At 36.1% G+C, this 27,041-nt stretch overlaps 2 protein-coding genes across 2 annotated transcripts; one reads left to right on the top strand and one right to left on the bottom strand.

Annotated features, from left to right (window-relative positions):
• Nucleotides 1–650: 650 nt before the first annotated feature.
• On the top strand, nt 651–2,682 carry LOC124638338 (ATP-dependent DNA helicase 2 subunit 1). Its single transcript, XM_047175281.1, has one exon. It carries the CDS (start codon nt 845–847, stop codon nt 2,630–2,632), a length of 1,788 nt encoding a protein of 595 aa, XP_047031237.1. The 5' UTR covers nt 651–844; the 3' UTR covers nt 2,633–2,682.
• A 932-nt stretch (nt 2,683–3,614) lies between these two features.
• Nucleotides 3,615–26,563, bottom strand: LOC124637943 (cAMP-dependent protein kinase type II regulatory subunit). The gene is made up of 7 exons (XM_047174687.1): nt 25,981–26,563; nt 22,404–22,594; nt 21,366–21,503; nt 19,601–19,813; nt 11,147–11,318; nt 9,760–9,849; nt 3,615–7,566 (listed from the first exon to the last, which is right to left on the bottom strand). The coding sequence occupies exons 1-7, from the start codon at nt 26,198–26,200 to the stop codon at nt 7,436–7,438; spliced, it is 1,155 nt and encodes a 384-aa protein (XP_047030643.1). The 5' UTR covers nt 26,201–26,563; the 3' UTR covers nt 3,615–7,435.
• Nucleotides 26,564–27,041: the final 478 nt, after the last annotated feature.

Here is a 27,041-nt window from a genome sequence, read left to right as displayed (position 1 = left end):
GTCAATACGGACAAATTTGACCATGGGATACACTGGGCAAAAGTTAACCTGTTTCAAGATAATCGAATTTCAAGATCTTTTCTTAACAAGTCGTCTAGGTAGGTACACGTATAAATTTTTATTATTAGTTAAAGGTCTCGTTTTTGCGGATTTGTGTGTGTTTTGTGCCTTTTTGCATAGCTAGATAAATGTAGATGTTTTTTAAGTATTCTGCACAAAAAAATGAAGAGTAATATTTTTGAGAAAATGGCTACTAAAAAAGTACTTGCTGTTCGCTATAATTTCCTCTGTGATTTGTACAGTTTTATGGTTTGTTATTATGAAGTGATTCATCTTCTATCCAAAAACATACAAAAATCCACAAAAACGAGACTTTTGACTAATAATAAAAATTTATACGTGTACCTACCTAGACGACTTGTTAAGAAAAGATCTTGAAATTCGATTATCTTGAAACAGGTTAACTTTTGCCCAGTGTATCCCATGGTCAAAGTCCGTATTGACCTATACTATCACCTCATGAAAGGATGCGATCTACTTACAAGTAACCCTGTATATCAATATCCATTGAGCAGCTTATAACACTGAAGGATGCAAGAAAAATATTATAGAGCTTTTTGAACGGAAATGTTCAATCACTATTTGTCATTAATGTGAATGTCAGTGTCACTGTAATCTTGTGCGGTTTTAAAACTTGTCTTAACTTGTTTATTTTTGCTATTTGGGAAATTACAATTACTGCAAATTTTCTTTTAAAACACAATAATAAGTTAGCACTGAAAATCATAAACTGTAAAACGTAAGTAAACAATACAGATTGTTGATTTAAATAAAATTCGTTAAGATGAACAGCGATGAGGAAAATGAGAACTTGCCTGAATGGAAAGGCATTCCCGCCACTATTATATGTATCAACAGCTATGGCCCTAGTGCTCTAAACACTGCACAAGTTGCACACACGGCTACCTGTAGAATGATGCGCCAGTATTTAAGAATATCCAGCTCCCAACTCATTGGAGTTTGTTTATATGGTACCGAAGGATCAAACACTTCAGTTTTTGGAATAAAAAGTGTTGAAGAAATTTTTCCACTCTCATCGCCAACGTTAAAAGATTATAAGAAACTCCAAAACATTGAAATTTCGTCATTGAAACAAGCAAAAGAGTTATCACTATCAGATGTCCTATGGTACTGCAAGAAAGCATTTGCTAGTTGCAAAAAACAGCTCTCCACCCGGACTATTATTATGTTATCCCGGTTTGATTTACCTCCATTACAATCTGATGAAAAACCAGCACTCAAAAGAGTTGTAGATTTGGTTGATTCAAATATTGGAATAAGACTCATCAATGTTGCTGAAACTGATTATGAAGTACACCCATTCTATGCAATCTTTTTAAATGAAGCAAATAAGGGAGAAGACGTAGCTTTACCCAAAGCAATTTGGGATCCCAAGGAAGTGGAACACATTATGTATCAACAGGCACATCGCAATTTACCAGTATCCAGACTGAGTTTTGAAATAGGTGATGGGTTCGCAATTGGAGTGGGAGTATACAGTCTTTTGAAGGATTATGGACAAACAACACAGAAATCTTCTGATTTAGAAAGAGACACTAATGCAGTTCTTACCAGTGTAAATAAAACAATGAAAGTTAAAATTGATAATGATGAAAATATGGATGTTGATGAGGCAGAACAAGAGTCAAGACCTGTCCCATTACTGAAGTCAGAGCAACTTCACTATGTCAATCTGGGTGACGAAAATATTGAGTTCACAGAAGAGGAAAAGATGACACTCAAAAATCCATTTGGGCCTCCAATGCTAAAACTTCTTGGATTTAAACCTGCTAGTGTCATATGTAAAGAAAAATGGTTTTACAAAACAGGCTATTTTTTATTTCCCAGTGAAAGTACAATAGAAGGTTCTTTTGTAGCATTCAAGGCTTTTCATCAAGCTTGTGCAGAGACAAATAAAGTTGCAATATGTGTTTTGTGCACCAGAAAAAATGCTAAGCATAATATTGTAGCTCTTTCTCCAACTTCTCATCCCCTTGGTCTAAATGTTGATATAGGATTTGATGTTATTCGTATACCTTTTGTAGAAAATGTACGAAATATTCCAGTTTTTGAAGAAGATGAACAAGAACCAATTTGTCCAACAAATAAAAATGTAATGATGGACATTTTGAATGATTTAAAGTTTGATTATAGTCCTGGTATGTTTGAAAATCCTAAACTACAATCACAGTACAAAGCCATTGAAGTAAAAGCCCTGGAGGAAGAAGAAGACAATGAGCCCTTCATAGACACAACTAAACCTGATATAAAGAGGTTTCAGGGTTTGCAATATGATTTATTTTACGAATTGTTTGGCCCTTTCTCAGCTAAAGCTATAAAGAAAGCTACATCATCAAGAGATGGTGGACCTGAAAGAAAGAAGACAAAACTCACAGATGGCCTGATTGATGAAGAATTACTCCAAGAGAGACTTGATAATCAGAGAGTTAAGGATTATACAGTCTCACAATTGAAAGATATCTTGAAAAGTAAAGACATTCCTGGCTTACCTGCTTTGACAGGTTTGAAAAAGGATGAGCTTGTTAAGTTGGTTTACAGATATTACAATTAGTTTAAGATTTGTATGTCTTTTTTTTTGTAATAAAAATTATTTTAAAGCAATATTTTTATTTTATTTTTTTACCCAGCAGTTTCACCTGCGCCACCTGGACAGAATATAGCCTTCTTTTATTACTAGCTTATGATGTCCCACTGCTGGGCAAAGGCCTCCTCATTGCTTCCACACTTCCCGATCTTTTGACCGAGTTCTGAGTTCATCAATTTCGAGTTAGGCCCAGACAATAATAACTGCCTCGTTGGTCTAGCTGTCGCAAGCGCGGCTGCTGAAAACGTGGTCTCGGGTTCGATCCCTGGTCGGGCCGAAATCTAATTGCTTTCACAATGCAGCCCGGAGCCTGGAAGTTGGTGATTGTCACACCCGTGTATCGGAGAGCACGTTAATACTGTCCATGAACTGCCCTATGTATTTCCTTATGTACACTTTATGAACTCCCCTATGTATTTCCTTCTGTACTCTATTAACTCCCCTATGTACACTCTATTAACTGCCCTGTGTACACTCGTTGAACTCCACTATGTTTTCCCTTATGAACTCTCCTATCTTTTTCTTATGTACATTTTATAAACTCCCCTTTGTATTGCCTCATCTACTTCTATAAACTCCCCTAAGTACTCTATGAAATCGCCTGTTTTTCCTTATGTACGCGATATCCCTATGTATTTCCTTATGTACACTCTTTGAATTCTATGTATTTCCTTATGTACACTCCATAAACTCCCCTATGTGATTCATTATGTATTCTATGAACTCCCTATGCATTTCCTTGCGTACACTCTATGAATTTATATTATATTACCCTGGGATGGTGTACCTTCTCAACAGTGAATTTTTTCAATTGGTTCAGTAATTCCTTCCAATACCTTATATACTATCAATTGTATTTACTTGCGGTATGTTTAATTCAAAGCTTCCAAAGTGTCTATCATATTCCTATCGGGATAAAGAAAGGGGAACGTATATAAATTAAACAACATTTAGATCTACAAACAAATATAATTCAGTTTTCTAACATTTTACGATACATAATTTTTATAAATGTACAGGGTAAGCTCATGACGTGGGAAAAGCGGTACTAGTTCTCAACTGGCTACCGGATGTACACATGTGGTGCATAGTATAATCATAGGTGCGACGCGAGCGCCGCGCTGATATGCTTTCACTTCGTATGGGACAGGGATGACGACTTAACCTACAGTGAGTGGAGACATGGAGGACGCTCCATACCAACGTGCTGTCAGGTTACAAATCTACATTAGACACCAATGACTAGTATAATTTATAAAAAATTACGCTACGGTTAAGCGTATTGAATTTCAATTTTACATCAGTATGCCAGAGAATGCATATTATAGCGCTCCGAATAATGCCTTGGGATGTTGAAATAGCGGCCTCTGTGCGTCCCATGGAAGACAACAGAATGAAAACCTCCCATCGAATCACGCATTCTAGACATTTGTGCTTCTATGTTAACATTAAAGATGTTGCGTGTCGATTAATTTCAATAAAAAACTGAATATACAAGTGTAATTTGATTAGCATTTCCTACAATACCGATGCTGAATATTCTTAAAACACCAGTATTAAGAGCGATATATATGTCTTATTCTATTTATATTTTATTAAATTCTATAAATAAATTTCACACAGACAAATTTTAACACATGATATTGATGTAAACGACATAGATAAATGACAGTTATTATTGCACGATAATATAAACTACTGGGTTCGCAACACGGGGACACACAGACATTACGTGGTGACGACACGTGACGCACCTCACCTGTACACGTAAGAAACACAACGTTATACGTAGCAATATCAAACATGTACATGACACGATCATACGGAAATCTATCGAACATCACACTCCCCAAATTAACCAGTGCTCATGGATAAATAGTGGATTCGACGTCATCGAATAAAATACATAAAAAATCATGTCATACTGCAGGTCAAAATATTTACCGAACGTGTTTTAATAATAATGTGTATCGCAGAAGTCACAAACACGGCCGTCAGTGGTAAATATTTTGAGCATTTTGTGTTATTGTAGTACAAAGAGTGGGTTCACATCTTAACCGGAGGTATCGAACTGTTTGAAGTTCGATGCACTAAATACACATATCTCACAACACATTTCACAATTTCACATAGAAAAGGCAGTTTAAGTAAGTCAAAACACGAGATTAATATTAAATTGTTAGTGAGAGAGTGCTCTAAGAAAATTGTTTCCAGGTTCATGTTGTTGTACGAAATAGGCACTTCAAGTGACAATTTAACTATAGAAAATTGATGGCGCACAAAAGTTATTAGAAATTCTGTAAATAAATACATTGTGAACCAGTAAAGGGAATGTATTAGCTACGTGAAACTCAAACCAGCAGTTAGATACATAACGAATGCTATAGAAGAACAAGCGAAGCGCCGGCCGACGTGAGCTGCCAACAGACACGTCTGCACTTAATTAACCAGTGAAATTAGAAAGCGTACATTTATATTTCACATAAAACAATCAACGTATTATATTCGTTCAATAACATAAAATCTTCTATGGCATCTGAAATCAATTTGTACACTTTTGTACATGGCGTCAAAAACGATACACCTCACCCCTCAGGATTTGACTATATTCCATTAAAATTTCCTATTCTACTAATATTTAAATTACAATAAGAAATGACGAAAACTAACTACTACATAGTAAATATATACTTAAATATTTAGCGCTACACATGATATTTACGCACTCACCTACTTTGGCTGGATTCACAAATAAAGGTGGTAGGATGTTTCTAATTTAAATAATACTGGAGACTTGTACCTGAGGGCCGGACTCGCGTCCGAGTCAACCGAATCAACATTGCGTACACCGATCTCTTACAGGATTAACAATCACGATGGCTTCTACTTGTTCATTGGAGCTTTGTGTTCGCTATAAAAGTATTACAAAGATAAACACCTCAGATCTATTATAATGTAAAATTGTTAAAGAGCAAACAAAACAATAGGAACTCTCTACAACAGAAAAGAAGATTTAAATTAATTATAAGACAACATAAACAATTCCTTTTGCTTAACAAAATTACTATGAAACAATTGTAATAGAATATCTGCGAACTAAATAAATTTTGTTCAATAAATATATATTTATGTGTACATATATGTATTTCATTATGTCTGAATGTTAGTTGGTACAACAATATCCAAAGGACATTTATGTATTTGCAAGATGGTTTTATAACAATGACATTTATGTGAACTATTATTTATAATTTGGCATAATATTATCATAAACTGATCATCGCATTAAAATCTCCATATACATATATCGACGAAAAACCATTAACCGAGCTAAAAAATAAATAAAAAATAAAGTGATAGATTTAATCTAATCACAAAAATAAAAAATATAACTAAGTATATAATTTACCTACTAGGTATGTATATAATTTTGTTATCATTCAGAAAAGCCTGTGTCAGTGGAAATATCTTAAGTTAATAGAAACGGCGATAGCGATTGAGAATATCCCAAGATAAGACGTGGCGAGTGCCGAATAGTATTGCATTGTACCACTCACTACGTAAACATATTTATGTTAAAGTTTAACACTAATGCCTTTTTACCCTCGAGTCATAAATTCTTTTATTGTTAGCGTCAGGTGTTGACTCCGTGTCAGACGACATACGCAGGAAACAAAATGTCTTGTGACACGCTTCGACTAATTATCCCAAATATACTCGTAAAAATATATTGCACATAAAAAGCTAAAAACAATCGTAGGAAATATAAATAAATCAAAGCAAAATATATAGTCGACGGCGTAGTGTTGTCGCGTTGTACGTATGGCACATAAGTGAACATTTTGTTTGCTACGTGGCGGCCGCCGCACGTCCTCGATGTACCTTATATATACTTAGCTACTAAGGCATTTCTCTATCTAAAATAAGCGTATATCTGTATCAATGCAATATTATTGAGCGCTCGTTATGTAGTCATCGTTTCACCTTCCATTCAACACGTAATCTGGTATATCTACTACAATAAGTTTCAAATTAAATATTCAACATGGCACTACTTCAATTCAAATCGACGAATCGTGTGTACTTGAACTACAACATTTTAGTTGGTTAAGCACAAAATATGTTACATTACCTATTCAGTAAGCGTATGCTTTATGAGCACAAACTGACTCGAATTATATGAGGTTATGCTGTTCAATAAATACGTAAAAGCCTTTAATTATTTTAAATATTAAAAATTACGTTCATTGTCATGTATTGCCATTAGAAATATTTTATGATATTCAATTTTACTCCAATTTATATTAAGACCTCATTGCATACAATAGCAGTTAAAATTCCAATAAAAAAAAATCGCACTGCACATTTAAAATTGGAACGGTGATGTACAATGACGTCACAGTGCAGCATAACCTCAGAACGAAAGGAACAGAGTATAGCTCACGTCAAATAACTTCGCGCTCTGAAGTGTGCCATTCGCGTACACTTGCGTGCAACTAGTGGCTAACTTCCGAGATGTAGGCCCGGTTTCACTGGCTACCGATAAAGTGTCAACTAGTTACTTGCCAGATAAAGGCTGCTTATAATTTCAGCCAGATATTGCTATCCGAGACTTGTGAAACGTAAAGTATATAGTTTATCTGTCAGACAAATTCTATCAGACACTTTATCAGTAACTGTTGAAGCTGGGCAGTAAAGTTGTTTGTCGTGAGGTGAGAATGTTGCGTGGAAGGGAAACAAGTGATGTCTTGGCGACGTGGCGCGGCTCGTTCATCGCACGTCGGTGAGGTTGCTCTTGTCGCCGAACAGCTTCACCAACTGTTCCTCGTAGTCATCGATGTTGCGCTTCATGATCTCCATGCAGGGGCCCAGCAGCCGCTCGAATGTCTCCACGTCCAGGACTGGAAACAAAGTTAAATATGTCTTTATTTTTTTAAACTTGTATTAATTACAAACATAAAATTGGTGTTTATTGGTATTGGGGTGCAGGTTAAATATATTAGGGCTCATCTGTGGTGAGTTATTAGACTAGACATGTGGCCAATTTATGAGAAGTTTACTTAGTTTTGAGTCCCTTTATGGCAACTCTCTTGAAGTGATATGGTAAACAAAGATATTTTGGATCTCAACCAAATTAATAAAGACAGTTTCACAATTACCATACAATGTACATCCATACTCTTACTTGAGAAAGTATTTAGTATTCAAAACACACAGGCTTAACTAGAATTATCCAAACATTCAACTCATTACTATCAATATTTTGGTTGAAAAGTTTTACTAAGATAAACAGCACTAAGCTAACACTGGCATAGGTTAGAAATTTGTTGATACATTATTGTAAATGTTTTAAACTCCTAGAGGCTATCTCATAACTCATCTGTTAGTATTATAATAGGCTACTAGATACTGGATAATATAATACTACGAAATCGTTTTGATAATGTAAACATGATTAAATATGAATAAAATATACAAGCCTATCCTAACAATGCGAAAGTGAGTATTTTGTTTTTTGCGGATTCAATACTAGAAAGAATTAACCGATTGGGAAGGAAGTCAGGAGATGTGAGGAGATCCAGGTGACTGAGATAGGCTTAGACTAGACTTTTTATCCGGGTGCGGCGTCTTGACAAAGTCGTCAGCAACGCGAAGTCTTGTATAAATCAAAATTTATTCAAAGTTATGCAATCACAATTGATACCGTTCTACTTATCAGTAAATCCACAAATCACAAACATTTTGTAATATGTAATTAACTGAAGGTTATGAAAACGAATACAAACGTCGCCGATATCATTCTCTTCATTATCGATAAGTTCAGATAACAAGTTATTAATTGGTAGCATTTAAAGATGGCCTCGTCGATGACTTTAACTGTAGGATTAAAGTACATTGAATTATGTCACATTGTAAGAATCTCAGACATTCAGTGTATGCACTTTTTGTAGTAATAAAATTGGCAAGTGGCCATGTGCTGTTTTTGTAGTAACGTTACACTGTTGATAATAGTTTTTAATATAAAGTGGAACACTTATGAGCGTGATAGTTTCTCACTATCATGTGAAGAAATAGATCGATCGATGTTTCGATATCAATATAAGGTTTTAGGAAAAAAAGACTCATAATAATCTTCGTTATGCCAACTTATTATTAAGTATACTCCAGTCAAAATAAAAATATACAGTCGCAGATCCCCGAAAGTTGAAAACTGGTATGAATGTTAGGAATACAATTATAATGAAATCGGGAAAAGTCACAATCAATCCCATGCGTTCAACAAATTGAAGTTGACAAAACTGGAATTCTGGTATTTACCATTAAAACGGTTAGGTTTCAACTTCCATAATGTTACTACATGTCCACCCAAAATATATCAGCCTATTTGTCACTACTACTTGAGAAACACGGAATAAACAATAAGAGGAAAAAGGCGCAAGTTAATGTATGTTGATGAATGCTGCACCGAGGCTGGCGACGACATACAAATGAGGCCGGCGTTGTAACATGCAAATACAACGATTACAGGATATAAACACCTGTTAGGAGCAGAAGTGATAACGTGTTTTAGTTATTTATTGGTTGTTATCACTTGTGCAAATAAAGAAGTGATTTGCAAACGTAGTTTAAGTTGAATTTTGTGTTACGAGTGTTTTTAAACATGAGCAAATCTCTGTTTGTCATTAGATGCCTATGTGTGTATGAAGTTATATATTGAAATTCGGCTTTTGGGTTCTAATTTTCTTAATGAGATTCCTGATTATACTGATTTTAAATGAAGGTATGGTACGAAGTTTCTTATACATGGGAGGCAGAATTTTTGATTGAGATAGAGACTATGATTGAATAAGTAAGAACTTCCTACCATCGCCATTAATTCGACATCTTCAAATAATTACTTATGGCTTTGTGCATTATGTGAATCCTTTTATTTTGGAATTGTACAAGTAGCCTTACTTGTTCTTTCGTCTACCACAACCGAGTTTTGAACGGCAACAGGGTTGCAGGCACGGTAAGTTCCGGTCCAGTAAACCTACTTTTGACATGTATAAACAACAAAAGAAACCTGGTACATATTAAAGTGGTATACTTACATGCCACCCTGGTGGGTCCGACAGCGTAAGCAGAAGCAGCGCGCGGCTTGTGGGTCACGAGAGCCAGCTCGCCGAAATACCCGCCCGCCTCTGTTGGAGTACAACAAACGTTAGAAGAAGAACATCCAAGTAGTAGAAAATAATGGACATAACTCGCCTAATATTATATTTATTTATTTAACCATTTATGTACACAGAGAGAATATAAAAGAAGTAGAGATAGCATAAAATAGTACAAAGGTACTGCTTATTTTTAACGAAATCTCTTCCAGCAGACCCGTAGTAGGAAACCAGGAGTTGTAATAATTTTATTTTTATTTAAAACTTTACTGTCATTCATCAATGGCCCATAGATAAAACTAACATATTTATGTGATAAACTAAAACCTAAATCTATGTAAGTAACACCCTGTTAGTGTGAATGCTAAAGTGAAATTGTTACGCTTTCAATGTAAACCACTGTAATGCCTCCTCGGCTATTGCAATGCAGGTCCTTTTGAGAAATCATTTGATACAAAATGTATGTCATGCAACTTTTACATTATGAGCTTTAAATGACTGTAATTTCAATAAAACACCAGTTGCAGATATGGTTCATGAGTTTTTATGCAATTTGGACCCTTGAAAAGGAACAGAATTATTAAAATTGAAGGACTTAAAGATTTATTTAAATTGTATCTTCCATAGCCGTTGTCTCGGAAAGACTCTAACTAAAGTCCCAAAACCGTCATGTGCCTACATTTATCTACAGTAATCAAGCGACTGTATTTTTATTTCCACCAAAGAAAATGATTTCTAACACAAAACTTACATAACTAAACAAACTAACAAATATTATTACCACCAGAGTAACGAGTTACAGCAGAATATTCACACATGGTGTTGTAAGAAACAATCGATCATTGGCCTGTCATTAGGAGCCGCGAGTGGGGCCAACTAATAGCTTATTGATTGGCCATCGCTCTCCTAGGTGACGTTACATGATGCCAGTCCTGTTTCTTAATAAATGCCACTTCTGGCTATTATGTACTCTGTTGTCAGGCTGTGCTTGAAGATTATATATTTCAGTTATGAAAGCAATCTGTATCTAGACTTTTATGGGTATATAATATTGAGCAGGAAAAAATGTCGTCTAAAAAACGTTTCGATTATGGCTTTGGGGCCTAAAACATTACTTAGAATTATAATAGAAATTGAACTAACTCTTTAACCTTTGGGGTTTGTTGTTGTAACCAATGTTTTCTGAGAATAACATTGTAATACTTCGATCTTGTCTTTTGAAGTCTGTGATTAGCTTTTCCATCACATAGGTACCGTTTTTGCTTCTTACCGTGGATACTCCGAAGTGTCTTTACCTAGCTAGTTCATCTTAGATTGCAGTACTCACCAAGACGCTTGATCTCATGCTCGTTGCCGTCGTCGCGGGTGATGCGGATGCTAACGGCGCCGTCCTCCACGAAGTACATGCCGTCGGCCGTGTCGCCCTGGCGGATGATCAGCTCGCCGTCGATCAGAGTGCGCGGCAGCAGGGCGTCAGCGAGATTGGCGCGCTCGTAAGCCTGTTGAACAAGATATTCATTAAAAATATGAAATTGATTAAGATAAAAAGTATTAGAGGAGTATTGTTCGTGTTTTTTCTTTTCTACCCTTATCATCTGCCGAACCTTTTCCGAACTATTTTATATTGGGGTCAGCTTCCAGTCTAAACATGCAAATTGAGATCTCAGCAATTAGAAGTAGGAGAAAGTCTTGTAAGACTACTCTAATAGCTTGGCAAAGATGTTTAACGATAGCCGGGATCAATTTAACGTGAACTCTGAAAGTCTATGGAGTTGATGGCGATATAATATACTCGTTCAAGTTTATTTACATTCGCACAAATCAAATCAAAGGCCTGAAAGGAGCTATAATAAATAATCTTTAGTAAACTACATAGGTGTTATTTCGAAGAATTTTTCAATTCTTCAACTAGAGTTTAATCACATTTTACTGACGTCAACTATCCACCTCTGTATCACTTTCACGAAAAACAGCCGTTACATTATGTAGTAAAACGTCATCGAGCGCATTTTGATACAAAATCGTAGTTTTCTGCGTATCGGGTCGGAATATTTTCATTGGCATAAATACTTCCGAGGAAATCGCCATAATTGCTTATTAACATTTCTAGTACTAGGAAAATAAAATGTTACATAGTTCAGGTCATTTTTGACACACATAGCTACATTTTTTATAATGAATGTGTGGGTTTAGTAGTCGTTTAAAAATGTAATGATAAATAGCTCGCATATGTTTGACAAATGACTGTAAATAAATAATATCCGGAATTCTTTTTTAATAAGCTTCCGTTCGTCTGTAAAGTATGACCCATTTAAAAGCGTTCAGTGGAAGCTATGGTAATTTTGTTTTACGTTTTCAAAGAAAACGAAATATTGAACTGTACCGAGAATTTGCACACTCAATGCAAGCGGGAATAAAAGACGCAATAACTGTGAAGGCTGATCTTATAGTAAAATCCTTTATGTTTTAGAACTTCGTATAAAAGTATAATACCACAATAAACATACATTATGTAAGACGAAAATTATCGAGTCACAATATCTCGGTGGATAAGCTGTAGTGTCGTCACTTTCGGTGTCCACTTTTATAAATTCCCATTTATCAGTGCATTCCGCAGTCGCGAGCCGAGTTCCACAGTGACGTGTGAGTTTAAGATAAAAACCGATGACGTCACAGCCCGTCCGGAAGGTGAATAAATTCGATAGGAATATCGCCGTCCGGCGGCTGTTATCTTTCGCCTCGCTTGTCAGACAATATTATCTACACACGAACGAGAACCGCCTTTGACGGTAGTAACGGTAGCATGCGCTTTATCTTTTATTGCTTTATTTACATAAAAAAAAACATTAGGATCATTTTTGTATGCTGTAACAACAGAGCTAAGGTATTAATGAGGAGATTTGTATGTTTATTTTTACTCAAACTAGATTTACGAGTGTATTACTGAAGTGATAAGGAACGGAGATGACTTGTTCGTCTGTACACTAAAAGGAGAAAATCCGTGGACATTTATTGAGCAAAGTTCCAATCTCGGGTAATTTCCGGTAAAACGGGAATTATGTTATCAGCATGAAAAATCCAATTTGAGAAGTGCCTCTGAGAGACCCTTCTTTTCTGAGAATCTGTAGCCGATAGCCGAGCGCGCATCGTAAATGCATGAACGTGACAGAGGCAAATTGAGTACGTCCCTATTACAACATGCAAGAGAACAAATGCATACCCACACTCGTATAGATAGTGGGTTGTGCTAACATAAACATGCAGATATTACTGCAACTTCTAAAAAAATAGGGTTATATATCACAACAAATACCTATAGTTAATGAGTATCTTGATTACTTCATATAATTATATCGATTACTACCTCGTGCCAGCGGTTTCACCCGCATCCCGTGGGAACCTCGGCACGAACCCGGATAAAAAGTAGCCTATAGCCTTCCTCGATAAATGGGCTATCTAATACTGAAAGAATTTTTCAAATCGGACCAGTAGTTCCTGAGATTAGCGCGTTCAAATAAACAAACAAACAAACTCTTCAGCTTTATAATATTAGTATAGATTTCACACATTGAATTATTTAATTCAAAGACTTTTGAGAGAGATTTAATTGAATGAATCATGACTCCTTTTCTGTTAAAAACTTGAAACAATACTCAAACAAATCAACACGCTAAAATTAAAAGACGCGAAATCCTACAGGGCCCATACAATTAAGGGCGTTGTTATCCGGCCGGGCCCACAAACGGGCCGTGAAGAGCTACCCTCCGTCACGTTTAAACCCTACACCTTTAGTACAACGTCCGTGTGTCTGTCCTCCCCTTTACTTGGGGCTGAGCCGTGTATTAGTGACAGCTTGTTAGCTAATTCCCTGCGACCTGACTGACCCTTTTAAAGATCTATGGAGTTTATTTAGCATGTGCTTTCTTTGGAGATATTTTGCATGTCTTTTGGAAGACTCTGATTTGATATTAATTGCGTCATAATGAAAGAGATGCCTGAAGTAAAGTACGTTGGTACTGAGTGCTAAGTTCTATACATATGTTAGGCCATCTAGGTATTTCAAAAAGTTATACAAATTGTATGAAAGTATTTGACCTAGTTGGGAACTAGTAGTTTACTCGATTAATTAATGGGGATTTTATCCACCCTATATTTGATATAAAAATAACGTTATATTGAGAAAATTCGTGAAGACAAAAGATATAACCTCACAAATAGCAAGCTATTTTCGCCACTGTTCATCCACATGAACGTAATCTTAGCGAAAGGCTCCCGGGAAGAAACGGGTAAACTATTCATGGCCGGGTATAACACGGCTAATTAAGCAGAACACACAATGCTTTCCTTCCCAGATTCGCGTTACAACACTACGCAAGTGATGTCATTGTGTTGTTCGATTCTATCGATATTATTTTGATTTTTATCGACTTGGCAACCAGGAAATTTATTGGACCTAAAATTAACTAAACATTTTTCCTTATTAATCAGGACAATGATTTGAAAAAGTGGAAACCTATTATGCAGAAATTCTTTTTATAGTAAAACCCGGCCTAACACGAGTCGGGCTTCTGTACAAAAGGTTCCTTACCATTATCTACAAAACGGCAAAATCATGTCTGTTATATGGGACCCCCATTATTTTGATTTAATTATTTATTTTTAACATAAAACACTACATCTGTTTTATTATTTTAAGCGTCTATCTGTTGCCGTTTACATGGGCAACAGAAATACATCACGCTGCAAGCATTTCTAGAATCTAGACATCACGGTCCTTAGTAATAGCCTACTACAAGTAGGGAACCTTAAAAATCGATGTCTCAAGAACAAACAACGACATCGACAGTGAAGGCACACAAATAATTGAATTCAGTGCTTTGGGTTTAATGTGTAAGTAAACACGAACAGTAGAACCGTGTCAAAGACCTGTGACGTGTGTGTGTACAATGAGCGTGGACCAATCAGGAATTGAGTGATAAAACATTTTGCCCGACGTATTATTTTACTGAAAATATTGTAAGATTAAAAAAAATATCCAAGCACGATCTTTTGATTAGCACAATGATTGCACAAAAATACATAAGTACTTAAATCACAAAAATCTAAATTGAATATTATGTTTTCCATGATATTATGTGCATGTTTGTATGACATCTTTGCACTGAATAGCATTTGGACTTCATTGTTGGTTTTCAATTTTCAAATAACCATTGAGTACACAACATATATTAAACTACTTATCCAGTGGCCATCTAGCAACAATTACTGTCCGTAATCCGCCATCTTTGTCAGTGTTTGTTATCGTAGGGACAAATAGCACTATTGCTTCAGTCTAGCTGTCCGCATGGTGTATGCATGTGTGGGTATGAGTAAAGAATTCGATCTGACTCTATAAGCGTGAAGCGTGTTGTCCTAGACTACGGTTGGCAACATGCGACAACTTACGCACTATTAAAATCTTCAAAGTCGACCTAGTTTCTGTACCAGGCTTTGAGTGGCACAAAGTCAGTTAACACATTACTAAGGGACTTTTGTGTGTTTAAACCTCAGAGCGTGGTGGACGTTGGGCTGTTGGGTTGGTGTTATCGGTGTCTAATCTTGGCTTAAATCAGTATTAACTGATAAGTGTTATCACGTGACGTCCGCGTGCATCACGTGCGATAGCCACTACTACAATATTGCTATCGTCTACTTATCAATTGTTACTTACACTTTCAAGTCGGCGTAGGTATCACCTTGTATTATTACAAGTAATCCAGAGTGCTTAGTGCGAGTTTTCGTGAATTTTTTTACGGACTCACATGAGAGCGCGTATACTAAGATTTGTATGCAGTGTTGCCAACTTAGTGGATTTTCCACTAATACTGGTGGTTTAAGTCCCCTATTTAGTGGCGAAATGTTGAAAGTACTGCGGGTCAAGTAGCGAAATGTAAGTTTTGTGGTACAACTTTAAGGAGTTACTATGGAGATTTGAAGTCTCACGGAATGTCAAAAAAGCATCTACAAAACAAAAAGGTGAACGACTACTATATAATTATATTAAGTACTCATTCATTGGTCAAATGCGTAACTAAACAATTTGTGAAACTACTACGCCGATTATAATTTGTGAAGGATTCGGATCGGGTCGGATGAATTGCTAAACAGATGTAATGCTTTGTCTGTTTTAATTTTCTATCGTTGCCGAGTTACATCTTTGGATGATTAAATTGTTTTAGGTTACAATAAAATATAAACAATATTTTTTTAGTGGTGAATTTGGTGATTTTAAGTGTGGGATAAATTTTTGTTAGTGGTTTTCTGGTGGTTTTAAAAGTTGACTCTGGTGGTAAGCTTCTACAACTGTTGGCAACACTGTTTGTATGGAACAAAAACAGGTTCCAATTTTTGACACTAGGTGGAGCTGTTTTTGTTCCATACAAATCTTAGTATACGCGCTCTCATGTGAGTCCGTAAAAAAATTCACGAAAACTCGCACTAAGCACTCAGGTGATAAACGTCACTAGTGTTATAAAATATTCGTAAATGTTTCACGGTGTTAATCAATAAGGTTTGACGTCACCGCTGTGTAAATCTATGAAAAGCACCGCATGTTCCTTAATTGTATGCTAACATTAATAAATACATAATAAAACGCGCGTGTTTAATACCTTTAACGACATTAGCTTATTGTTAGAATAATATTATAACGATAAACAATCAGAATGGTAGGTACTAGCTGATGTATTAAACTTTATTTATGACACCACGACATAAAAATACTTAAGTACTATTTACTCCTACGTATAACAATGTGGAAAATGCAAAAAACGGTCTTAAAACTAGCGTAAAAAGTTGTTTACGGCGTGGGTTGACGCATAAATTGTATAATTTACATCGAGTTATCCTCCCCTACGGCGCGAGGTTTATTGCGTTAACTCTATTAAATATGCTTCGAAATTATTCTAGGAAAAAATATTTATAAACCACAACACTTCTAGGCAAAACCAGAATGTAACATGAGCAAGGTATAATGTTTTGGAGCGGAAACGCGACTAGTTTGTCTGCATCTAACCGATGTGATACAGCATCAGTTCGTACATGTTATAAAGTAACTTGTTTAAACCACTATCTAAAAGCAATTAACGTGCTTGTCCGTCTAAATGGGAAACGGAAGGAGCGGAAGATTGAAAAAGATTTCCCATGGAACGCAATATCGTTTTATTTTTCATGATCACTAATCCGTTTTCAAAGCGTCGTGTCTTTAGTCCCCAGCGGCCATTCATTGAACAGACTTGCTACGAGACGGACGTAATCAGTGTACATTTATATTTAATCACTTCGATTTCCCTAAATACACGTGAGAGGAAACATTCCATTTTATTAATGAATATTGCAATTAGTGAAGCATTTATTAATGTCATTCCGCGTACAATTATCTGACTAACTGATAGGGATAAATTAATGATTACGTTGGTAGTAAATAATATTAATTTGCCTTATGGTTTCGCAACAGGAATGGCGCAATGTCGGGACGTCCTTCTGTGTTCAGGGTCGCGCAATCAATTCCCGTATTGGGTATAAAATATTTGTATGACCTACAGCTAGCTATGTGGGACAAGTTTATGTGGATTGTGTCACAGTATTTTGTATCAAATGGAATTATTCAGACGAAATTGTAGACTACAGCTAGTTTTATTAAAATACAAAGTTCAAGTGAAGTATCAATCTGAAAGATCATACTGTAACATTTGGCATTTGATGTCATTTATTTTCACGGCTCAGCTGTTAGAAACTTGCCTTTCCCCGAAAATTTATTTAAAACACGGCGTAATCTAATTCTTGTTGACGCGACCACGTCAACATGACGTAGTGGTACAAAAATCCTATAAAGGAAGGTGTAGACAACATATCGATTGTAGTAGAGTTCGAGCGTGGTCAGGCAATATTTTCGGGACGCTGGGCAACCGATCCGTTCGCGTGTGAACGCGTTGGGGGCCGGTCACTCTCGTTTCAATATTTCTAATGTTTCTGTTGTAAATTTTACGTCATATGCTGATATTTTAATTATGTGTATCGATCATTAATCGATTGCTACTTAGAAATTACATTCACTTTTATAATTTTCTTAGAAAGAACTGAATCCGATACTGTGTGGGGGTATATTTCAGGCTTTCATTTTGCTTTCATACAAAAGGTTTTCACTTTTCCGACAGAACACTCAACAAAACAGCCAAAAAGCCGAATGAGTAGCGAATTAATTCAGAACTAAAATGCTGAAGTTATGAGCTTCCAAAGTTTTTGACGAGCCGCCGCGAACCATCTACTTTTCATGATATTATTTAATCAAACAGAATACAGTTTTAGGATATGTATAGTTAACCAGATGCAATGAAATAGATAATATTGGTATGGAGATGTTATTAAAAGGTTTACGTGAAAAATACTGAAGTAAGAAAATTAAAATGTTGATAAATATAGACTGCTTATCGCGATAAATTGTTAGAATATTACCTATTACCTCTAAAGACTTTCAGTGACTTTAATACAATTATTAATACAGGTAAATATAAAAGTCTTGTGGGAAAGATTAGTGCACAGATAAATGTTAAAGTTAAGTTCTTTCTCGAGGAATTCAAGTTTTGTAAGTAGATGTGTGTCAGCGCGAGACAGCGAACGTATCTTATTAAGAGACGTAACACAAATACATTGGAAAAACTTGTAGTGGTCATATAATAAGTAATAACTTCCCACGCGAAGATTACTTTGAAAAATACTAGATTTAAAGTCCCATTGTTTATAAATGATTTCTAGAAAAAACTATTAAAATTTATTAAGTTCTCTTCTACGCTAAAAATAAACGATATTGTTCAAAATAATTTTGTCTTTTCCGCGAATTTTTGCCGTCAGTATCAATATTTTTTTTGTATTTCTGAAAATCAGTTGCTGATACAATTCGATAAACATTTGCTATCGTGATTTGAGTAGCGAATCGCAGCACGTATCTTTGATCTAACAATCATTTATATTCAATCACACTTATACTTGTTTTGAACACGAGCTAGTTTTTATGTGAACAAGATAACTGGCAACTGCACCTACGTTTTAAAATCGATAAAATCATTTCATCAAGAAAGGTAGTTATCGATATATCTTTTGATATTTATGCATTTCTCAAAGAGTATGTATAACACTAGAATTAATTTTAACGAAGACATTTCCGTTTATCATGCACACGACTTCCATGTCGTTATTAATAGAATAGATTTTCATTTCGAAAAACAAGAAAACCCATTAACGCTCAACCATTTCCAATCCTTCACATAGGTATGAACAAATAGGCGTTTGCATGAGTAGGGCGTATTTACAATTAGCGCTTTGATGGAATTCGCACTATGCAATTGCAGATTTGGATCGATTCTCATTTGTTTTCAGGCTTGTATATAGCTAGTGAATGTGCTATGATCGCTTGATAGTCAAAAACAGCAGTTTGCGCAGTGACATGAGCTGGTGCGCTATAAGCACTGTAATAGTATTCAGTTTTTTTTCCGGGACTAACTTTCTGTCTCTTTGGCAAGATCTATATCTAGTCGAAAGAGTCATCGCGGCCCTGGTACATAAAGGGCTTAACAAGGAACATTGTAGGTTTTGGTCAGTACAAGTCTGACACTCACACTGACCATTGGATGATTTACCATCAGAAAAAAAAGTACTCCTACACTACGCTGTAACTTTTGAAAAATTCCACAACTAGAGAGAAAATGTTACAATCCTATAATTTTTAAGGCTAAGTAAGACATACCTGCAACGCCTTCAACATGGGCACCTTCTCCAGCAGATCTTCGTACAGCTTGCGCTTCTTGTAGGCGCTCTTGAGCAGGATGCGGCGGAAAGTGTGGCGGTCCATGGCCCACAGTTGGCCCGGGGTCTGCGCACGCACCGACGCCGCTCTCGGCATGTTGTACATGAGCGCCAGCTCGCCGAACGAACCGGACCCTTCGTATGTGTGCACCACCTATGGTGTGTAACCAGCTTTAGTTTTGACACTTGAAAAAAGGTAGTAATAGAATTTGGGAGATCAGCTATTTGATCTTTAGATTTGGTGCCTCTAGTCGTATATCTTAAATCCCGAATTAACTAATTATAACGCTGAAGATAAAGAAAAAAAAAATGCCTGTAACAATGAACATATTTTCAGAGCAAAAACGTCGCAACGGATTTGACTTCATATCGATTTGTTTTTGTATGTTCTTAGACCTGTAGATGCAAAAACAGGCGTGTGACATAACATCATGTCTGTTTTTCGCAAAAAGGCAAACAAAGGTTTGCCTACAGATAGGCAATACCATACTTCACCAATAATGTTAGTCTTTCGGTAAATCTCTTAAGACACTGGGCTCCTTCAGCTACCATACGTTTGTTATTGTTATTCCACACACAAGGCAATCGAGTGCGTTTGTCATAGAGAAACTGACCATATGCTCATATTGATTGTGTACTCAGGCTTAGCTAGTCACCAATGTTATCATACCACTAGGGAATTGTGATAAATAAGTTCAGTGGCCTCATGAAACGCAATTTATAACTTAAAAACTTGTCTGGCTCATGTCTACTGCCCCTACATCAAATATTGCCTTGAAATTCCCTTGAATACATTTGAACAACAATACTTTTTGTAGCTATGTATACCAAAGAAAAAACTTGGCATTGATCTCTTTTTTACATATCTCACTAACAGTTGATCTTTTGAAGTGCTTACGATAAGTCGACAAGATCTGATTACATAATTATAACTACTGATGTTAAATAGCAGCCATTGGAACGAAACAGTATTGTAGTTATAATAAAATGGCTGAGAATCTTGGCAGAGTAGGAGATTCACAATTTTGTTCTTTACTACAACGAATAGTTTACATAAGACTATGCAGATTACATTAATTTAAAAGTTTTCAGTATATTTCCCTTTAACAAGACACGGTTAACTTTAAAACAGGATTAAATTCGGGCCTAAATTATTGTGCCAAATACCTCTTGCAGTAATTAGCTGCGAAGTATGTACGTTGGACATTTCTTTAATTTCAAGTTGATGGTGGGCCGGCGACATTGAGAAACGTGGGCCGAGGCTAATAACCTATGTTGTAACATGTTGGTTTTAACGACTGTCGTATTAAAGAATTATCTACAGTTTTCTTGAAAATAGTTTCAATAAACATTTTTTTTTTTTTGTAAATTATAAGAATGCAATTATTCTTTAGTTACATGTTTTTGAAATATAACATGGAGTTAGAGGAGGTGTAGGTCGGGGATGTGGGTGTTCACGACTATTTTTTACTAATAACTGTAGAGTGGGCATTTTCATTATTTTGGTAAGCTTAAGTATGTTTACCATTTTTTTTTGGAATACCTCAAGAAGACCTCGTTAAAACCGTCCCGTTTTCTGGATTTCTGTTTTATATACCACTCAAACATCTTTGATGAAATGTGGGCGTGATCTATCACTCTAGTTTAAACAAACATCTTCTGAGAAAGTGTCGTTTTGTTATGTCTAACAAGTTATTCGCACGTACCTTCTCGATGCGATCATCGCCGGTGACGAGCACGTCGAACATGCCATTCTCGATGACGTAGAAGTTGTCTCCGTCGTCGCCCTGCCTGATCAGGTACTCGCCCGGCTCCGTGCGCTTCTCGAACATCGCGTCCAGCACCTACGCAGTCCAGGCATCACGACTGTTTATAATGCACGTACTCGCGGAAAATTTCACCAAAGATTTATAGTTACAGGCGAAAGCTTCCTAGTATCGAACTCCACATGTGCTAATTTTGGATAGCGATTTTTTTAGACCGTTACTAATGTGAGAGTTAGGTTACAATATTCTAATTTTTAGTACAAAACAGTACTAAATATGTCAACGCTTATTCTGTTAAGGTCGATAAGAACATGGTCACGAACTACCATTCAGACAACTATCGGAGTGTGTAAAAACAATGTCCTGTATGTTGTCATGTTAAGGAATGATTACAATGTATTAACATAACGTAAATATCTTGGAAAAACCTGAATTAAACAACGTATTTTATGTTTCATTTAAAAACAAGGCTACAGTTCTAAGGAAGCGTATCACCTGAGCTCGCAACTACTCACTGACAGATAGAAAGCGCTTCTTCAAAGGCACAACAAGAAAGCTGGAGTTCTGACATTAATTACTTTAATTAGACTTTGCAGCTGGTCGACTCGTGTGCTACAGCGAGCAACCGCAGTCAGTTGAAAAGACATTATGTATGTTGAGAACTTGGAACACTTCAAGTTGAAAGGACGGCCCCATACCCTTATTTGAATAATTATGCCGTATGTCTGTTCCCTTAGAGGAATTCCTCAACAGTTTATTGTTCTAAAAGATTAAGACAATCGAATGGCAGTTGGTCGCCATTATTGGTGGATTTGAACCACCACACAGTTTTCATGTAAAAATATTCAAAATGATCGTCAGAAATCGAGAACTTTGCAAGTTAAACACAGAAAATCGTCGTAACATCGATATCTACAAGTAGAAACTAACCTTATAAAACATTAAATATCAAACTGAACTCCAATTAAATGCACTAACCTGCTGCATTTGTTGAGCATCGAGGGAGCGGAACAGCAGGATGCTGCGCACCGCCTCGGCGAGACGCTGGCGCTGTGCATCCGACTTGGGGAACACGGTCGTGGTCCCCTCGTCGGAGTCCTCCTCCTCAGGGTCATAGGTCTCCGCGAACACCGACTTGCGTCTGGTGTTAAAGCGCGCCACTGGCGGCTCTGTCATACAGAATACAGCTTAGTAATGCAGTTTGTAAACATAGTCATAAAGCGATATGCCAGCTGTTTTATTAGTCTCATAGATTCAATTTTATGCTAAATACGTTTGGTTATTAACTGCATTCAAATTGGGTCAACTGTATTTTATTTATTCCAAAATTAAAACTGTCTCATTATGCGCTCAGGCGTTTTAACAGGCTTTATAATAGCGTATTCACACCATTAATGATTTTAAACTCAAACAAACACTCAATCGTTATCTTGGTACAACGTATCGAGTACTTCTGAAGGGCCTATATAATCACATGATACGTTATTACTGCCTCCATAAATAACATTATATAATTTAATGCTTGCTACGGTGAAGTACATTTAGAGCACTATCGTGACTCAGTAAATATCCATCCTATAGGTAAGTTTATTATGAACTTCGTGATGTTACCAAATAGGCTAACATTTGCACATGTGCTGAAGGCCTTATAATGAGATGTGACCTGACGTGTTTCGGTTGCATCTGTTCCCAAATGTTTTGTATCCAAAAGGTTTACTTTAGAAACATATTTGTACTATATGACGCAAACAGTCGTAAGACAGATGATTCGGTCGACACATGTGTAGTTTAGTTGTATGTAATGTATTTAAAACGCAAACATCATTTACAAGTTGCTTTCCGAATCTCGGGCACCTTCCCAAATGGCTCACTCGACGTATTTGACGCTACTTCTGAATTCTTAACACGTAGTCCAATACTAAGTAATCGTGTAAAGGTTTGCAATGTGAGCTTATCGACTTCCCGAAGGTGAATTCCGTTTATTGCATTAAACATCCGTGTTCGGCATATGTAGCCTAGACTCTAAAAATGTATAGACAGCTTTGGAGACACGGACTATTTTATGTTCGAGCTATTTGTACGTCTTGTTCTAGATAAAAGAAGGCTAAGCCATTGGCGATAATGTGTTCATCATTGTTAAAGAATGGCGGAAAATTGACATTTTATAAGGCAATTATAGAAGAGGCGAGCAACAAATTGCTGTTATTACTTTCATTAATGTTTCTTGTTTTAATGCCTTGCACTTGTCTTGCGTGCACTTGGTAAAGAATCGATTGTACTATCACGCGAAGGAAACAGTAGCTGGGATATGTACTTGATTAAATAATTGAGTGTACCTATAGAAACGTTGAGTGTGGTGCGTTCAGAGAAAGTGAAGTTAGTGTGTTTAGTATGTGTTGCAGTGCCGGCAATGTAACAAACTGCATTATTAATAACACGCCAAGACCAGGCGGCGGGGGCCCAAACATAGCAGCGGCAGTTGCTTCCAAGGAAAATCAGATAACACGGAAGAAAATTATTCTGCTCTCAATGACATTTTAAGTGAAGCTAATAACGCTAGAAAGTTGCTTTTAGACTAAATACCTTCGTACTAAGCTCCTGTTTGATATTATTATTTATGTGGTGTACCATACCATTTATATACTACATATATCCATGTGTTTACAATTTATGCGCCATGTAATTGTCGATGGTATCATTACATAGGTATGATACCTTTGAACTATAAAGTAATTATATTTTTTACATGCTTTTTTCACAGTAAGCATTGAATTAATGAATGTTCTATGACACTATCTATTCCGCAGATAACATTGTATACAGTTAAACAAACCAGGATGTGAACCATTGTTGTTGTATTGTACATCAATCCATTTCATAATGAATGTGAAAAATTTCGCTATCACAAAGTTTTGATTTCAGTTTCTATTGTATGTTTTTGCGCTCGAAAAATGGCGTAAAAATGATCTCATACACTTAATAACAGTGAGTAAAAATTAACAGTTTAATCTGGTAAGCCATGACTTGAGCGCTTTTAAAATATTTTAGCCTAATTATAGAGACTATGACATCATAATATCAATCAACAGGTGTTTACAACTAACTCACCGCTGAAATACAGTAATTGCCTCACTTTGTAAAAATCATAAGAGAGTTACGACAAAAAGTATTTTTCAAAATGAGTCATTTTGGTAATGTTCCTTCAAATGGCTTTTCAAATGAGGCACATTGCTCTGAACAGTGATCCTAACAATGAGAGAAAATGTCTAACACAAACATAACTCAAGGTCTGGTTAGCACCTGAGCAATTTTGTTGTGATACTGCGCTACCTGTCATTACATAGGCTCAGCTAATTTTACGTAACACGCGTGTACGTACGCCGACATCTGGTTCGGTTCACGACGTTAAACTCGGCGGCGGACATGGAAAAATAAGCCAATCTCATCATCACACAACTTCAAAGCTTTAAAAACAAACACACAAATAGGATCAGCGTATAGTAAACAGTGTGAATTTATGCCTCTCCAAACAATTTTTATGTAAAAAAACCTGCATTTGTTGTAGTTTCTCCAAAGTTTCAAATCTTTGTTTTCTTTTTGTATTTAGGCACCCTAGCTGTTACTATTCATCAGTTTGCCTAACAGGAGTTAGACAGTTTTTGTTGACCGCTACATTGATTTTTCTTTAACACGAGTTTATTTCTAATTTGTTTGGGAAAGTTTTCAGATTATAAACATTAAAGATACACAACTAGACATTATTATGTCTTTCTTTGCAATTTATCACTTGGCAACAGTTAAAATATTATATTTTCCATAAATAAAATTATATACCATTGAAACTGTAATGGCAGTTTGCCAAAAATTGAATCATTACAGATGTTGGCTATAAGAGAGTATTTATATTTTTTTTTTTATTCAAGTCTATATAAAAATGGGTAAATTTAGAGTGTAGATTTAATTTTGTCATCATGCTAGAGGATGCTAGCATTCCAGTTCACTAATCTAGGCTAAATACCTAAGTATGTACTGGAAAAAAGCTATCAATGAGCAAATAATTATCAACCGACTAAATGAGACCAATAAATAAACAGAACTTGTGACATAATGAGAATGAATTCATCAACTTTTTGGATAATATTTGAATACAATGTGTTTTCAACACATATGCATTAATTAGGTCACTGTAACACCACAAATAGCGCCACAGCATACTAATTAAAAATAAAATATTACCCAGACATGTTTGCTTGATTTTTGTGATATATTTGGTGGTTCGCTGCTGAGCTCCATATTATTTTATATTTTACTCTTGTATGCATGGCTAGATATGAATAGTATGTATCAGTATCTTAATCAATTCATATCACAAATGCAATATAACTAAATTACTTGGTCACTGATAATGTGGAACTCACTATGGACGGTGTACATTATCATTCAAATGGGAGGGTTGAGATTCCTAGCGTCTACTGGCATAGCTGTACTAAACCCACCTCAGTGATGCAGTCAACCGGTAACATTACTGTCTAGGTAAATATGAGAGGACTAGTACCTTCTTCATCTGATATTATGGACTCATCAGGGGTGCCGGCGGCTGCGGTAGGGCCCCTCACTACGGTGGTCGTCCTGTTGCTTTGTAATCTTGTGAAGAACTCGACAGCGTAGTTGATCACGTCCCCCGGTTGCTCCAGCAGATAACTTATGGTGAACTCCAATAAGATCTCTCTAAGGTCATCCGGGACTTGAATGCGTCCGCCTTGAGGCCTGCTCATTTCTAAAGGCGTCGCCTCTCTTTCTCGATATTATCCCGTACGGAGAACGTCTAAGCGACACGATGTATTAAAACTTCGATATCATAGCCATTGAATTAGCTAAAGCGACACACCAACGAGCAAATTTTACGATGGGGAAGTAGCACTACATACAAACGTTAGTAATAAATAAAACCACACTATTATACTAAGATTCTGTTTAAATAAAGTCTTCGCTACGAGAAATTAAATCTAATGACACACTTTTTACTGAATATTCCTTGTCCTCCAGCCTGACAAATAAAAAATCTCCCTTCACTACAAGCAAAAATGGCGAATTTTGGATTGCCCTACTTCACTTCACTTCACTCACTCCCTTTGAAATAATTGCTACAAGAAAAAAAAAACTTCCATAGACAAGCTAAACAAATGACAATCGATCGCCGGAAATCTTTTCGTTATCTGTGAACAGACCGCTTTTCATCCGCGGCTGGAAAAAAGCATGAAAAAAACACAGAATTAAAAAGATACTTCTGCAATACAGCCTATGTATTATTGGAATTTCTTTATTTTATTCTCCTAGGCAAAAATTATTCCAAAGAATTCCTTCCTTTTTTATACTATTTTTTTTTTCTACTCACTACATCCTTTGGGCTTTCGTCCGAAAACCATCAAAAGTATTCCTACGAATTAAGAACTAGTTTGCTTTTATCTTTTAATCAGCATTTATTAAGCTCGTTTAATATTACATACTATTATTATTTAATTTCATTCATTAAACATACAGCTTCAGCTTCCCCCCGCCACTGATTTTTTTGCAAAATGTTTCAAGATCTAAGTTTACGATTAAGCGATTATGAAC

Source organism: Helicoverpa zea, chromosome 17 (assembly GCF_022581195.2).
Source record: "Helicoverpa zea isolate HzStark_Cry1AcR chromosome 17, ilHelZeax1.1, whole genome shotgun sequence".
NCBI lineage: Eukaryota > Metazoa > Arthropoda > Insecta > Lepidoptera > Noctuidae > Helicoverpa > Helicoverpa zea.
The sequence above is the reverse complement of the archived record's forward strand: the minus strand, read 5'-3'. Positions and strand labels throughout refer to the sequence as shown.

What these genes read in the sequence shown, in the direction of transcription:
- LOC124638338 (XM_047175281.1), top strand. Translation starts at nt 845, where the DNA reads ATGAACAGCGATGAGGAAAATGAGAACTTGCCTGAATGGAAAGGCATT.
- LOC124637943 (XM_047174687.1), bottom strand. Translation starts at nt 26,200, where the DNA reads ATGAGCAGGCCTCAAGGCGGACGCATTCAAGTCCCGGATGACCTTAGA. An exon ending in CCATGTTGAAGGCGTTGCAG is followed by an intron (nt 11,319 to 19,600) that starts GTATGTCTTACT and finishes CTTGTTCAACAG; the next exon opens with GCTTACGAGCGCGCCAATCT. An exon ending in CGGACCCACCAGGGTGGCAT is followed by an intron (nt 7,567 to 9,759) that starts GTAAGTATACCA and finishes CTTTGTTTCCAG; the next exon opens with TCCTGGACGTGGAGACATTC.